General features: G+C 44.8%; 1 protein-coding gene across 1 annotated transcript; it reads left to right on the forward strand.

The window, feature by feature from the left end:
- Nucleotides 1-1,187: 1,187 nt before the first annotated feature.
- On the forward strand, nucleotides 1,188-13,593 carry LOC128265524 (uncharacterized). The gene is made up of 4 exons (XM_053001592.1): nucleotides 1,188-1,751; nucleotides 1,782-2,096; nucleotides 12,700-13,034; nucleotides 13,200-13,593. The coding sequence occupies exons 1-4, from the start codon at nucleotides 1,245-1,247 to the stop codon at nucleotides 13,591-13,593; spliced, it is 1,551 nt and encodes a 516-aa protein (XP_052857552.1). The 5' UTR covers nucleotides 1,188-1,244.
- The last annotated feature ends 661 nt before the right edge of the window (nucleotides 13,594-14,254 follow it).

Here is a 14,254-nt window from a genome sequence, read left to right on the forward strand (position 1 = left end):
TTACATCTGGCGCCCATGAGTGATTGCCCTGACCAAGAGAACAAAAGATCAAAGATGGGAATGTCCTGGATTTATAATCTCAGGAAGGAGGACTTCGCCGAGGTGAGCAATGTTCTGGGAATAGAACTCGAGGGCTCGGTAGAGGCGATGAGGAAGACCCTGGCAGAGACGGTTGACCGCATAACATGGGACCCGGTAGTGGCAGAGTTAGTGGCAGGTCTGGAGGTCAAATTCCGGAAGCTGCCGATGCCAAAATTCAAACTAACAGCCGCAGATGCCGAAGGCCTTATAGCAAGCCTGGATATTCAGAGCATGGCAAGCGACGGCAGGCAGCGAGAAGGCAGCCGCGAGAGGAAAGAAAGTGTACGGCCACATCCGCAGGACTACGCCAAGGTGGCCAAGCAAGTCCGAGAGTGGAACTTTCGGTATGACGGCAACGGCAAGCCACTGGAGTTCCTGGAGCAGGTGGAGTGGTCAGCCGTGACCTATGGTCTGGATATAAACCAGATCCCACGAGCAATGCCGGAGCTGCTGCAGGGCAGAGCCCTAAAGTGGTTCATAGCCAACAACCGGCAGTGTGACAACTGGGGAGACTTCATATTCAGCTTCCAAGGATATCTCCTTCCTCGAGGCTACATGGAGAAGCTAGCGGACCAGGTCAGGCAGCGGAGGCAGACATACGGGGAAAAATTTAAAGATTACATGGTGGACATGCAGACGATGATGCGGCCCCTGGGTATGTCTGCCAAAGAAGTCCTGAACAGGATAAAGGAGAACAGCACGCCGGCCCTCCGAATGTTTATCCGGCCGTACGAGTGTCGGCACCTGGACACCCTGATGGCGCTGGCAGACGAGTTCGAGGAGCTGGAGGAGCAACGGGAGAAGTTTGAAATGGAAAACCACTCCCAGAGGACACAGAACCGCCCAGTGCCAAGGCCAAGGGCAGAGCAGGGTGCGGTGTGTAGGCGGTGCCAGGAGGACACGGAGGCGCCACGGAGGCATACGCCGCAGGAACACGGACCACCAGCCGATCGCAGTGGATTTATACAGAATCCGGCCAACGCGTGTCGCAGATGCGGGGGCGAGGCCCATTGGACGAAGGAGTGCCGGAACCGGCGACTCACATTCTGCTGGCGATGCGGAAAGATAGGCGTCCGAACGGTGGAGTGCTGTTCGGTAAACGCGCAACGATCCCAGCCTCCGAGGGGCGGCCAGGGATCGTAAGGTGCTGCCTCTCAAAAATAATGGGCGACCTGAAGGCGGAAGAAATGCAACTGTCCGCCACAGTGCTCATAGGTGACGCGAACGTTAAGGCCACGGTGGACACCGGCGCGACAGCGAGTTTCATCAGCAAAGAGCTGGCGGACAGGCTGCAGGCGGCAGGAAAGGTTGGACCCACAAAGAGGCAAGTTAGGATGGCGGACGGTAGATGCGGAGACGTAAAATCGCAGTTAGAAATTCAAATCGGACTTGGCACAAGAAAAGTGTCAATGGAGCTGCTGATCCTCCCAGGATTGATTGACGAACTGGTGCTAGGATGGAACTTCCTCACCAAAATCGGAGCCGAGGTGAAATGCGCAGGTCACAGAGTGATGATACCGGCGAGGGACAGACACCGAGGCTGGCTAGAGGAAAAACTGTCGGTAGCAGTCGTGGAAGCCGCGAAGGAATTTTCGGAGAAGGATGTGGACCAGTTTTTAAAGACCGAGTTGGAGAGCCTGGAAAATCTGCAAGGCACGTCAAACGTGGCAGTACACAGGATCACCATGAAGGACGATCAGCCGGTCAAACAGCGGTACTATCCGAAGAATCCAAAAATGCAAGGCGAGATCAACGCCAAAGTAGACGAGCTACTTGAAAAGGGATGCATCGAACCGTCAAGGAGTCCATACAGCTCACCAATAGTCATGGTGAGAAAGAAGACCGGGAAATGGAGGCTCTGTGTGGATTTCAGGCAGATCAACGCAAAATCCGTGAAGGATGCATATCCAATGCCGATGATCAACTACATCCTGGACCAACTCCGAGAAGCTAAATATATTAGCAGCCTCGACTTAAAGGACGGGTACTGGCAAATACCGTTGGAGGCAAATACCGTTGGAAAGTTATGCCTTTCGGTTTACACTCGGCATCAGCAACATTCCAGCGGGCGTTGGACCAGGTAATTGGACCTGAAATGATGCCGCACGCTTTCGCGTATCAGGATGATATAATCGTCATCGGACGGACACTAGAGGAGCACATGCGGAACCTAAAGGAAGTATTCAGAAGACTGCGAGCGGCAAACCTGAAAGTAAACGCGGATAAGTGTAAATTCTTCAGGAAGGAACTTCAATACTTAGGGCATCGCATTACAGACCAGGGCATCGGGACGGATCCGGAAAAGGTATCAGCGATAGCATTGCTAAAACCACCGGCAAATGTCAAAGAACTACGGCAGTACTTGGGAGTGGCGTCGTGGTACAGGCGTTTTGTGCCAGATTTTGCCACGCTAGTGCATCCGCTGAACGCCCTTCTCCGAAAGGGTGTCAAATGGGAATGGACCGACGACCACCAGCAGGCCTTTGAAGCTGTCAAGGCAAGATTGGTCGCCGACCCAATTTTGGCATGCCCGGATTTTACAAAGCCGTTTGTGCTGCAGACCGATGCCAGCGATTATGGGCTGGGCGCCATTCTCACTCAAAATTCCGACCAGGGTGAGCGGGTGATATCCTATTCCAGTCGGACCCTAAACGGGTCGGAAAAAAGTTACTCCGCCACTGAATAGGAATGTTTAGCAATCGTGTGGGCCATAAGGAAATTAAAGCTAAACCTGGAGGGTTACCACTTCAAAGTGATAACAGATCACATGGCCTTGAAGTGGTTGAATAGCATCGAGAGCCCAACCGGAAGAATCGCGCGGTGGGCACTGGAGATCCAGCAATACGACTTCGAAATAACATACAGGAAAGGCCAGCTGAATATTGTGGCGGACGCACTGTCGCGGCAGCCCTTACCCGAAACCTGCCGAAGGTTGAAAGCGAAGTCACCTGGTCAGTCAGCAGAACAAGCCGAATGTAGCTGGATAAGGGACTGTAACGTTGGTTGTATGTATGTTAGACTTGATTTTATAAACACAAGAAAAGAGTGCACTGTAATGTTAATATATATATTGGGCTTTATTATTTCGTCCGTTTAGATCGGGACTCATTTTTAGAATGCTCACTTAAGACTAATTTTGGCTTGGCTTACAATTCATATAGCTGCACGAGCAGCGCCGCGGCCAACGCTTATGTATCTCAATATATATGTTAATGTACACGTAAGTGTATTTAGGCGGCGCAAGCAGCGGCCGCGCATGAGAGAGAGAGTGTTATGCTCACATGGTAACCGAATGGCCGGCCGCGCATGCAGACATGCCGACTCAGCATTTAGGATGTGCATAACATTGTTGTGTGGGTCGAATTGCTTTGCACTTGAAGTGCTGGGAATATTCGGACATAAACAAATGCTACAATGTTACAGTGATATAAGCGGTACAGTGTGTACCCTATATATGAGCATACTACATCTCCCTCCTTTTGAAAAATAACGTAATCTATGGAGTTATTTTATTATTTATTGTCTTAGGTATATATATATATGTATGTTTATAAAAATTAGCAAATTAGTAAACTTTTTTTTTTGTTATTATTATTATTTTTTTTGTTTAACATAGTAAATATTGGAAAACTTAGTGAAGTTGAAACTTTGAAAATTTATGCGACTATTTCTTATTATTTATTATAAAATGTATTGTGTATTTGTATTCCTATATTTTTATTATAGTAAAGTAATAAAATTTTTTTTTTGTTTTTTTTTTAAGAGAAAATTTTTATGTTATTTTATTTCTTTTTTTTTTCTTATGAATGGCCATCTATAAAAATTTTTAATCTATCTTTATGAACTGTCTGTGTTTTATTTTTTGCATTTAAAATAGTTATATTATTCTATCTTCTTTACTATATATGGTCCTGAATATTTAAAGTCTAGCTTATGGCCAGTTTCATTTTTTAATAAAACCTGGACTCCTATTTTTAATTCAAAGTCTATACTATTTTTGTCGTATCTATCTTTTTGTTTTTGTTTATTAGTTTCTAGCATTATTCTGGCTCTTTTATATGCCTGTTCTAATCTAAATTTAGATTCCTTAGCATAATCTTCTATATTATATAATGGTTCTATTCTATCTATGCTATTGAAATGTTTTGATAAGTTTGGAGTTTTCCCAAAAACTAGTTCATATGGACAATAATTATGTGCCATAGAGGGTGTTGTGTTAAAGCAGTATACGAAGTATTGTAGCCATACATCCCAATCTGTTTTATCAACTGAGATGTATGAACGTATGAACTCGTTAAGTGTTCTGTGGCTTCGCTCCACTGTTCCGACAGTCTGGTGATGGTGTGCAGTAGAATTTATGTTTTTGATATTTAAATTTTTACATAAATCTTCAATTATTGAATTTTTATATTCTGTTCCCATGACCGTAATGAACGTCTTCATTGGACCGTACTTCAGAACAAAATCTTCGAATTCCCTTGTTCAGACTTAGGTAGTGGACCGATCGTGTCCACGATTACCCTGTCAAAAGCTGTTTGTGGTGTTTCCGTAATTGTTAATGGTGTCTTCGTATGCGTGATTATTTTCGCTTTTTGACATTTTAGACATTTTCGTACGTACTCTGTAATATATCGAGACATTCCTTTCCAAAAGTAATGTCTTTTGACCTTGGCCAAGGTTTTAGAAATGCCAGTATGACCTCCTTGAATTGGTTCATCATGGTATGTAGACATAATTGCTTCTTTTTCTTTTTCAGAATTTATTAGGGTCACCGGGTTGAGTAGCGCTACTCTCAATGATTTTAATGTTTTATTGCCCATTTCCTTGAAATTATCTATTGAAACGTATTCAAAGATATTTTCCCACGGTGCCACTTTGAGTTGGCTGATTTGATGTATACCGGCTTGCTTCTCAAGCCTTTGGAAAAACTGACCTAAGTCAAGGACTCCATTGGTATATAAATCGCTAACATCATATCTTGCAGTAACTTTTTTCCCATGTTTAAATAAACATAGCATATTTTATTCTACTTTACGTACTTCGTCATTGTTTATGACTCCGTATACGTTGGGCTTTGAAGCTTTTTCCATAGATTGCCTAGGCAAGTCTATTTCTTTTCTACTTTGATTTCTTGTAGTGACTTTATGTATATTTCCGGTTATATTTTGTAGTTCTTTGATGGTTATTCTTGATAACGCATCAGCTACGTAATTGTCTTTTCCCTTTAAATATTCAACGGTGAAGTTGTATTCTTCTAATTCTAGCCTCATACGTGTCAGTTTGGAACTTGGGTTAGTCATTGAGAACAAGTATGTTAACGGTCTGTGATCGGTTTTGATAATGAAATGTTGCCATAAATGTATGGTCGAAAATGTAATATTGCCCAATGTATTGCAGCTAGTTCCTGCTCGGTAGTACACTTATTACTTTCTCCCTTGGTAAAAGCTCTTGATGCATATGCAATGGGGAGTTGGAGTCCGTTATGGTTTTGAGTTAAAACCGCTCCACATGCTTGCTTACTTGCATCAGTAATTATACAAAATTCTTTACTAAAATCTGGATATTGTAGCCAAGTAGGTTCAATAAGTTTTGTTTTTAAATATTCGAATGCGTTTTGGCATTCAGATGTCCATTCAAAGGAATATTGTTTTTACATAATCGTGTTATGTGCCGTGAATAATCGGCGAAATTTTTTATGAATCTTCTGTAGTAATTGCAGAATGCTACAAAACGTCTTGCGCTGTCTGCATCGTGTGGGACTGGATAATTCAGTATGACGTCATATTTCTTGTCATCTGGAAGTATTCCTTTATCTGTGCACTTATGACCTAGAAAAGTCACCTCATGCATAAAGAATGAACATTTTTGTGGATGTAACTTTAGGTTGTATTTCCTACATTTCTCAAAAACGTCTGTTAAGTTTTTAAGCATATGTTTTTCGGAACAACCTATAACTATTAAGTCATCCATATAAAGGAATGCTTGTGAAGGTTCAAGTCCAGAGAATGCAATAGTCATCATTCTCTGAAATGAATTTGGCGCTATTTTTAAGCCAAAAGGTAATCGTGTGAATCGATACGAGCCATTGTTCGTTGAAAAGGAAGTTATGTCCCTTGAGCTTTTTTCAAGTTCTATTTGATGAAATCCTGAAATTAAATCAAGACATGAAAAGTATTTTGCTCGACCTAGTTGGTCTAAAATATCATCAATTCTAGGGAGTGGAAATTTATCGGTCAATAATTTTTTATTAATCTGACGATAGTCAATTACTAATCGCCACTTTTTTTCTTCGGAACCTGGAGCTGATTTTTTAGGGACGAGCAATAATGGGCTATTGTATTCCGATACTGAAGGTTCGACTATCCCGTCGGTGATTAGTTTCCGACTTGCTTTTGAATTTCGTTCACCTGACCATGTGGGCTTCTATTTTTTTATGTAAACGGGTTCATCATCTTTCAATCTCAGTTTTTGTTTGTAGAAATTATTTGTGCTAATTGGTTCGGATTCTAATCCGAATATGTGGGGAAAATTTTCTGACAATTGGGATAATACAGACTTTTCTCTATTTTCTTTGTTTCCTTCAACTACTTCATAGTTCAATAGTGATTCAAATTTTAAATTGTCTGCACTGACCACTTTATCTTCGCTTGTTGTATTCAGTAGTCTTATGAAGGCATTTTGTGTTGTAGCTATTGTACTTGCTATATAAATTCCTTGCTCAATTTCTTGAGTTGGAATTAATACACTGTCCTCTTTTGAATTTAATTTTATTTTTCTAATGACTTGTGATCTTGCTGGCAGAAGAATTGAGTTATTGCCAGAACTGTATTCTATTGGAACATAAATTGGAAATTTTAAATTGTTTGGTCTTATTATAAGCCAATCTTCAGATGGCTGAAAATCTAATTGACAGTTGTATTTTTTAATAAAATCAATTCCTAAAATGCCATCACAAGGGACGGCTAAGTGTAAGTCTACGATATGAAAATCGTGTGGAATTATGTACTTGGTAGTCTGTATTTCAATTGATGTTAAGCCTTTGGATTTAGTAATTTCTTGGCTTATTCCCCGTATATCTATTATGTTATTATTTTGTAGGTTTTGAAATATATCTGAATTTTCTTTTACTATAGAGATTTCGGCACCTGTGTCTACCAAAAAGACAAGTTCTTTTCCAGTAGTCACATGGGTGAATGAGACGAATATATTCTGACTGCGATTAATAGTATGGACCGTTACTTTTTCTACTGTTGAACATTTAAAGGGGGTTCGGAGTTTCCCGAGGTGTCATTGGCTACTCTCACATTGCTTGTATTGTTGTTATTGTAGCCTCTGCTCGAGTTGCCACGGCCCCTTGAGTTTCCTCTGTAGTTGCCGCGACCATTGTTTTGGTTGATATTGTTGTAGTAACCATAATTGTTACCACGACCACGAAAATTACCTCTATAACTTCCACGTCCGCGGTTTCCGCCGCGCGGTGTATAATTGTTGTAGTAGAGGACCGAATTTGGTTGTCCAGTTGCTTCTGTGCAGCTGTTTACGAATTTTGAAACTGCTTCGTTCATTGTGTTGAAGTTGCCGGCTTACATGATAAGTTTTACCTTATCAATCGTGCAGTTTTTAGTCATTGCTTTTACTGCGTGCTGTGTGGAATAACTTCTTGCTAGTTCTAGTGTTAAGCCGTCTGTTATGTATGCACTTTCTAAAGCTTTCGTCATCTGCTCAATTTCTGATGTGTATTGATTAGCAGTTTTATTTCGTTGCTGTAGGTTAATTAGCTTTGCTGACAATACCTCTACAGTTTCGCCTTTGACGTTGCTTTTTAACTTGGCAATTACTTCACCTACCGTTGTTTCGTTTCCAATTAGATTTCTTGCTACGCCCTTTAGTTTTGTCTTTATTATAGAGACGGCTAGGCTTTCGTGTTCGCCTTTTATTGACTCTATAATATGCAATGCATCAATGAAACTGGTTAAGTTTTCTGCTTTACCATCGAAAACTGGTATAAGCTTTTATGCAGTGTTAATGAAGTCGATATTAGTTTGCGCCATTTCGAAGTTATTGTTCTTAGTTATGTTTGCGCTTGAGTCTGATTCTGAATCTGTTTGATAATAAAACGGCTGGGATAGTAAGATTATTTATTTCCGCGTTAAAATTTTCTTGCTCCGTTTGATCTAAACCAGTTGACTCTTCCAATGTTGATTCTTCATCGGTTTCAACTGTTATTGCGGTTATAAGAATGGTAGGTACAGAGATATCCAAATTGAATTTTTCTTTTATTAATATTAGGTTTTCTCTGAGCCTTTGCAAAAATTTTGATACCCTTGACCAATGGTCGTCATTTAATTTTCCCCGTTACCCATGTATTAATATGCGCGCCTCGTTAAAACAATTTACTACTATTTCTGCGTGGTTTTTTATTGTGCTTCCTTGAATTGGTCTGTTTTGATTAAGGGATTTGTAGGATTTATCGAACTCTGTTTTTATTTTGTTCAATTTCGCATACAAATCGTTCCATTCCATGGCAATATTATCTATGTAATTTTACCATGAGGACCGTGGTTTCACCGAGTATAGAATGGTAATCCACGATCTCTTTTACTGAGACGTATGGCAAAGTATTTAGGATTAAACCCTTTATTTTTTATTGTAAGCAAACAAAAGGCTAAATTCCAAATTGTACTTTTCCATATAAATATATATATATATATTCGAATTCAGTGATTGTAATGAAGTTTTTATGGCAATGGAGAATATTTAATGCACGCATTCTAAATTCTGGATCTTTAGTAGTTATTTCCTCAAGACAGCTATCCAATTCTATCGTGTTAAATGCCATAATTTAAACAAAAATAATTAAAAAAAAAAATTTTTTTTATAGGGGGGTATTAAATTGAACACTCTAATCTTTTGAAAAAGAAAATTTTCTTTTTTTTTTTTATATCTTATCTAGATCGTGTGCTCTACTTAAATACTTCTTCTTTAAACATTTATTGTGCAATTTGTATATTTTGGTAATAAATTTGCACTCAAGATGACAATGATTATTATTAAGAGTACATGTACCCAATATAGGTCAATATTGTTTGGTTCTACTTTATTAATAACGTTAGCAGTGGAGTCCACTGACTTAACGTCTACGATTCCCATTTTGGGTAGATGCACTTCTAATATATCGGTATTATTATAATTAATATGATATTCATCAGAGAATTATGTATTCTATTGTTATTCATTCATATGAAGAGATTTTATGTGGATATACGTAAATATTTCTGTCTAGCTTTTAAAGTCTGAGGAGCACGCAGAAAAATAGCGTCATCAAACAAAAATTTAGGAATTAAGTTATTCAAATCTGATTGATTAAATTATTGTCTTGTGGCATAATCGCATAAATTTCATTTTATTAATATTGAAAATTGGAAGAAAAAAAAAATTTTGTGTTAATATTCATATAACTGATTTACAATATTTTGCTTTATATAAACCAATATCAGTTATATGTTGTTAGTATATAGCCTAACAGTGGTTAGTGTTTTTCGAGCAGCGCTTTTGCACATCGGCTCGGGTTTAGAAGTTTATAATTAAAGACAACTTAGGCATTGGCATAAATGCAGCCCTTGTTGCGTTACTTTGCTCGTTTACAAAGTATTCTGTCCAGTTCTTTGATATTTTGTTCATGTGTTTCCTTCTCCTGTGGGGTTGTTGCTATTTTCCTGTAGTCCTTCAATAATCGTCTCTGTTGCAGGAGTTTTACCCTTTTTCCACTCCTTTTTCTTTTGTGGATGGGTTTGCTGGACTCCTGTCGTGCCCTGTACTCAGCTATTGTGAGGGGGCGAGGTCCATCGTTGGGACACAATTCGAGGGCCTCTTGTAATGTTGGTGCGTCCCTTTGCTCAGCAGGAGCAGGTGCCTCCCACGTCGGTGCAGAGGACGGACTGCCTTCCGCACTCATATGCTTCCTTCGTTGGTGTAGTCGGCGGTCTGCCTACCATACTTCAGTTTCCATCGTTGGTGCAGAAGGATTTGCCATTCCTTCCACACATGTCCTGGTCAATTTTTTTTTTCCTTTTTTTTTTTTTTGTTGATTTTGTTGTTTGTTGTTTTTTTTTTTGTAGTCCGGGCCTTTTGGGCTCAGGCGGCGCCGGTGCTGTTCATCGCACAGACTAATTACTGTTTTTATTTTTTTTTTTTTTTTTATCTGGCTGGAGATTTTGATTGACGATTTTCGAGGGCGGCTCTGGAGAACCTTTTGGTCAGCCGAGGATTAGGGATCGGCTTGCATCGTCCACATTGGACGGCCACACTTGTTAAGCACTGGCCCTAATTAGCCAAACTCGCCGATTTACGCACAGCGCGCAGAGACAAAAATTAAACAGTCTCACTTCCTACTCGCGCACATGTCACGGTCGCCATGTAACGTTGGTTGTATGTATGTTAGACTTGATTTTATAAAAACAGGAAAAGAGTGCACTGTAATGTTAATATATATATTGGGCTTTATTATTTCGTCCGTTTAGATCGGGACTCATTTTTAGAATGCTCACTTAAGACTAATGTTGGCTTGGCTTACAATTCATATAGCTGCACGAGCAGCGCCGCGGCCAACGCTTATGTATCTCAATATATATGTTAATGTATACGTAAGTGTATTTAGGCGGCGCAAGCAGCGGCCGCGCATGAGAGAGAGAGTGTTATGCTCACATGGTAACCGAATGGTCGGCCGCGCATGCAGACATGCCGACTCAGCATTTAGGATGTGCATAACATTGTTGTGTGGGTCGAATTGCTTTGCACTTGAAGTGTTGGGAATATTCGGACATAAACAAATGCTACAATGTTACAGTGATATAAGCGGTACAGTGTGTACCCTATATATGAGCATACTACAGGACATAAGGGGCAAGAACCCCCAAAAATATCCGGACTATTTAGTGGAGGCCGACCGGCTGTACCGGCACATTCCTCACAGAGCAGGCAACGAGGATGTGGTCGCATGGAAGCTATGCGTACCAAACGGGTCAAGGCAGCAAGTCATGGTTGAGAACCACGATACGCCGACGGCCGGACACATGGGCAGCCGGAAGACGATCGCGAGGGTGGCAGCGAGGTATTATTGGCCGGGCATGCACCGCGACATTAGGAAGCACGTGCGGAACTGTGAGAGCTGCCTCAGGTACAAGCCCAGTCAGCTCCAGGCAGCCGGAAAAATGCTCACACAGATCCCAGAAGAGCCCTGGGCCACAGTATGCGCCGATTTCGTTGGGCCGCTTCCTCGGTCGAAACACGGGAACCCGATGCTACTAGTTCTCGAAGTGCCAATGCGTAGGGCTACCACGGAGACGCTGGAAAAGGCAATCCGGGAAAGGATTGTCTCAAGGTACGGCGTGCCGAAGGTCTTAATCACCGATAACGGGGTGCAGTTCACGAGCAGGGCGTTCAAGCGGTTCCTGACAGAGTTGGGAGTGCGGCACCAGTTCACAGCCCCGTACACACCACAAGAAAATCCCACGGAGAGGGCCAATAGAACTGTAAGAACAATGATCGCCCAGTTTGCCGGACAAGACCAGAGAGCGTGGGATGAGAAATGGCCAGAATTGCAGCTGGCCGTGAACAATAGTGTAGCCGAGTCCACATGGTATTCGCCGGCATTCGTCACGCAGGGTAGAGAGACCAAGTTACCGAGCGCGTTGTTTGATGAAGAAACCACCGGCACAGGAAGGGAAACCCAGACCCCGTCGGAGAATGCGAAAAAAATAAACGAAATCTTCGAGCTGGTCAGACGGAACATGGAGAAGGTGGCGCAGGATCAAGCGCGCCACTACAATCTCCGAAGGCGCCCTTGGAAACCACAGATTGGAGACACGGTATGGGCCAAGGAGCACCATCTATCCAAGGCGGCAGAAGGATTCGCGGCGAAACTGGCCCCCAGATACGAGGGACCGTTTAAAATAATTAATTTCGATTCTCCGGTTATTTGCAACCTGCGGCACGAACACACGGGCAAAGGAAGGAAAACACACATAAGCCAGTTAAAACCCCAAAGCAAAGAGGGGCAGTCTCAACAAATCCGGCGTATCGGAGGAGCACTGTACCCTAACCGAAGAAAGGGGGAGGACGATACACAGTATCGAAATTAACGGTGAAGCACACACACACAGGCACACACGTCAGGAGCGCGAGAGCGGGACAGGGAGGGTTTAAAAAGCCGTAGGCACCGTTACCGGCTAAACACACACATGCACGGGTTGCGTAGGAGGCGTGTACACGGAGGGCACCGTTACTTTTAAACGTTACACGGACACAGAGCGGAGAGCGAGTCCCGTTACCAGTACACGTCTCCGCGAATAACGGAACCGAGGATACGCGGAAGAACCGAGGTTTCGTCAGCGACGGCGCTGCATGGTGCAGGTTTCCAAAAAAGATAACCATCATGAGCGCACGTAAGAGCAACACCCAATCGCGAGTGGAACACGAGGTGAGGGCGGAGCGCGCCAGGGAACAGCCAGTGGCGAAGTGGAGACGGGACTCCGATTACGTTCTCCAGCTTCTGGCGTCCCCCCTGGTGTCGCGATCCCCGTCACCGGTCAGCGAGGCGGGGAGATCTCGGACGTGGAGCTGCCGTCCGAGGAGGAGGACCCAGGCGCAGACGCGACGGAGATCGCAGAGGTCGTCGCCATCTCTTCCGATGAGAGTGGGCCAGAGGACGCGAGTGAGGAGGAGGAGGAGGGGACGGAGACCGTCAGTCCCGAGGTGTCCTCGGACGAGGACGACGTGGCGCGGCGAGCGGCGAGGGAGGATCTGCCTAGGGCAGATACCACCGTCGGGCGAGCCCAAAGAGTGGGCTCGTATATTGGAGGCGCGGGCGGTCACTGTCCGCCAATGGGAGGCCCGGCGGGCGGCGAGGAGTGCAGCAGTCGCCGCGTGGCAGCAGAGGCCGAGGAGGCCGCACTGTGGGAGCCGCCGCGGCCGCCGCAGGGGCAGCCGCAGGAGCAGCGACAGCCGCCGCAGGGGCCGCCGCAGGGGCAGCCGCAGGGGCAGCCGCAGGAGCAGCCACAGCCGCCGCAGGGGCAGCAGGGGCAGTTGATATCGACAGCCGCCGCTGTCGCCACCAGCAGCGCAGCCGCCGTCGGCAGCGCGGCCGCCGCCGGTAACGCAGCCGCCGCTACCGCCACCACGTTCGCCGACGCCACCACCACCGCCGCCACCACGATCGCCGTCACCGCTGCCACACTCACCATCACCACCACCATTGTCGCCGCCGAGGCAGCAGGAGTGGCACCTGCCACAAGCGCAGGTCGCGCAAGCACTGCGGACCATCGTGGTGGAAGGGCGGCGGTGGCATCAGCAGACGGTCACGTGGACGTGGCCCGCGCCCGAGGAGGCAGCAGAGGAGGCCAGGATGCGAGAGGCCATCGAAGCCATCGAGTGGCGGCGCCCACCGCCGCTGAGCCCGAGCGCTACCGAGTCAAGGTAGCAGGGCGACGGGTGCGGGTGTTTAAGGCCCAATAAACAGATAACAGCATTTGAACCCAGCAGTTATTTTTTTTGGCCAGGGGATCACAACAAGGCACAACACAGGAAAAAAAAGAGTGGTCCGCCGCAGCAGCCGATCGCGGAACGGGGGTGGTGAGGGGGGGAATCGCGGGCCAAGCACGCGGGCCGGCAGAAAACACGAGGCTGCCGCAGGCGTAGGGCGAGGGGGGTCACTTGCCGCCGCAAGGGTCTCCCGGGGCACGCGGTCCAGGGTCAGCACCCCGAGACATGTCAGGGGCATCAGGGGCATCATGGTCATGGTGTCGCTGTAAAGAAAAAAGTCGTTAATTAAAGGAAAACTATCATCAGCAAGTTTACTTACCAGTTTTTTCAAAACAACGAGGCCGTGAGGAAATTAGGGACGGGGGCGCCAGGCGATAGGCGGTCGATCGATAGTTGCGATCGATGGGTACAAAAAAATACTGGATTTCTCAAGAAACGGTCACACGGAGGCAACTTAAGACAACGGAAACGATTACGATAACGGCAACAACGATGGCAATGCTGGACCCACTATCGATAAGTGCGATCGAGACAGGGTCAGTAGAGTGGCCAGACGACGGGAATCGGAATGGTGATTTCAAACACGGGGAAATGTCTGGGCGGGAAATTCAAATTCTACGCGGGGAATTGTCTA

Source organism: Drosophila gunungcola, unplaced genomic scaffold (assembly GCF_025200985.1).
Source record: "Drosophila gunungcola strain Sukarami unplaced genomic scaffold, Dgunungcola_SK_2 000128F, whole genome shotgun sequence".
In the NCBI taxonomy this organism is placed as follows: domain Eukaryota; kingdom Metazoa; phylum Arthropoda; class Insecta; order Diptera; family Drosophilidae; genus Drosophila; species Drosophila gunungcola.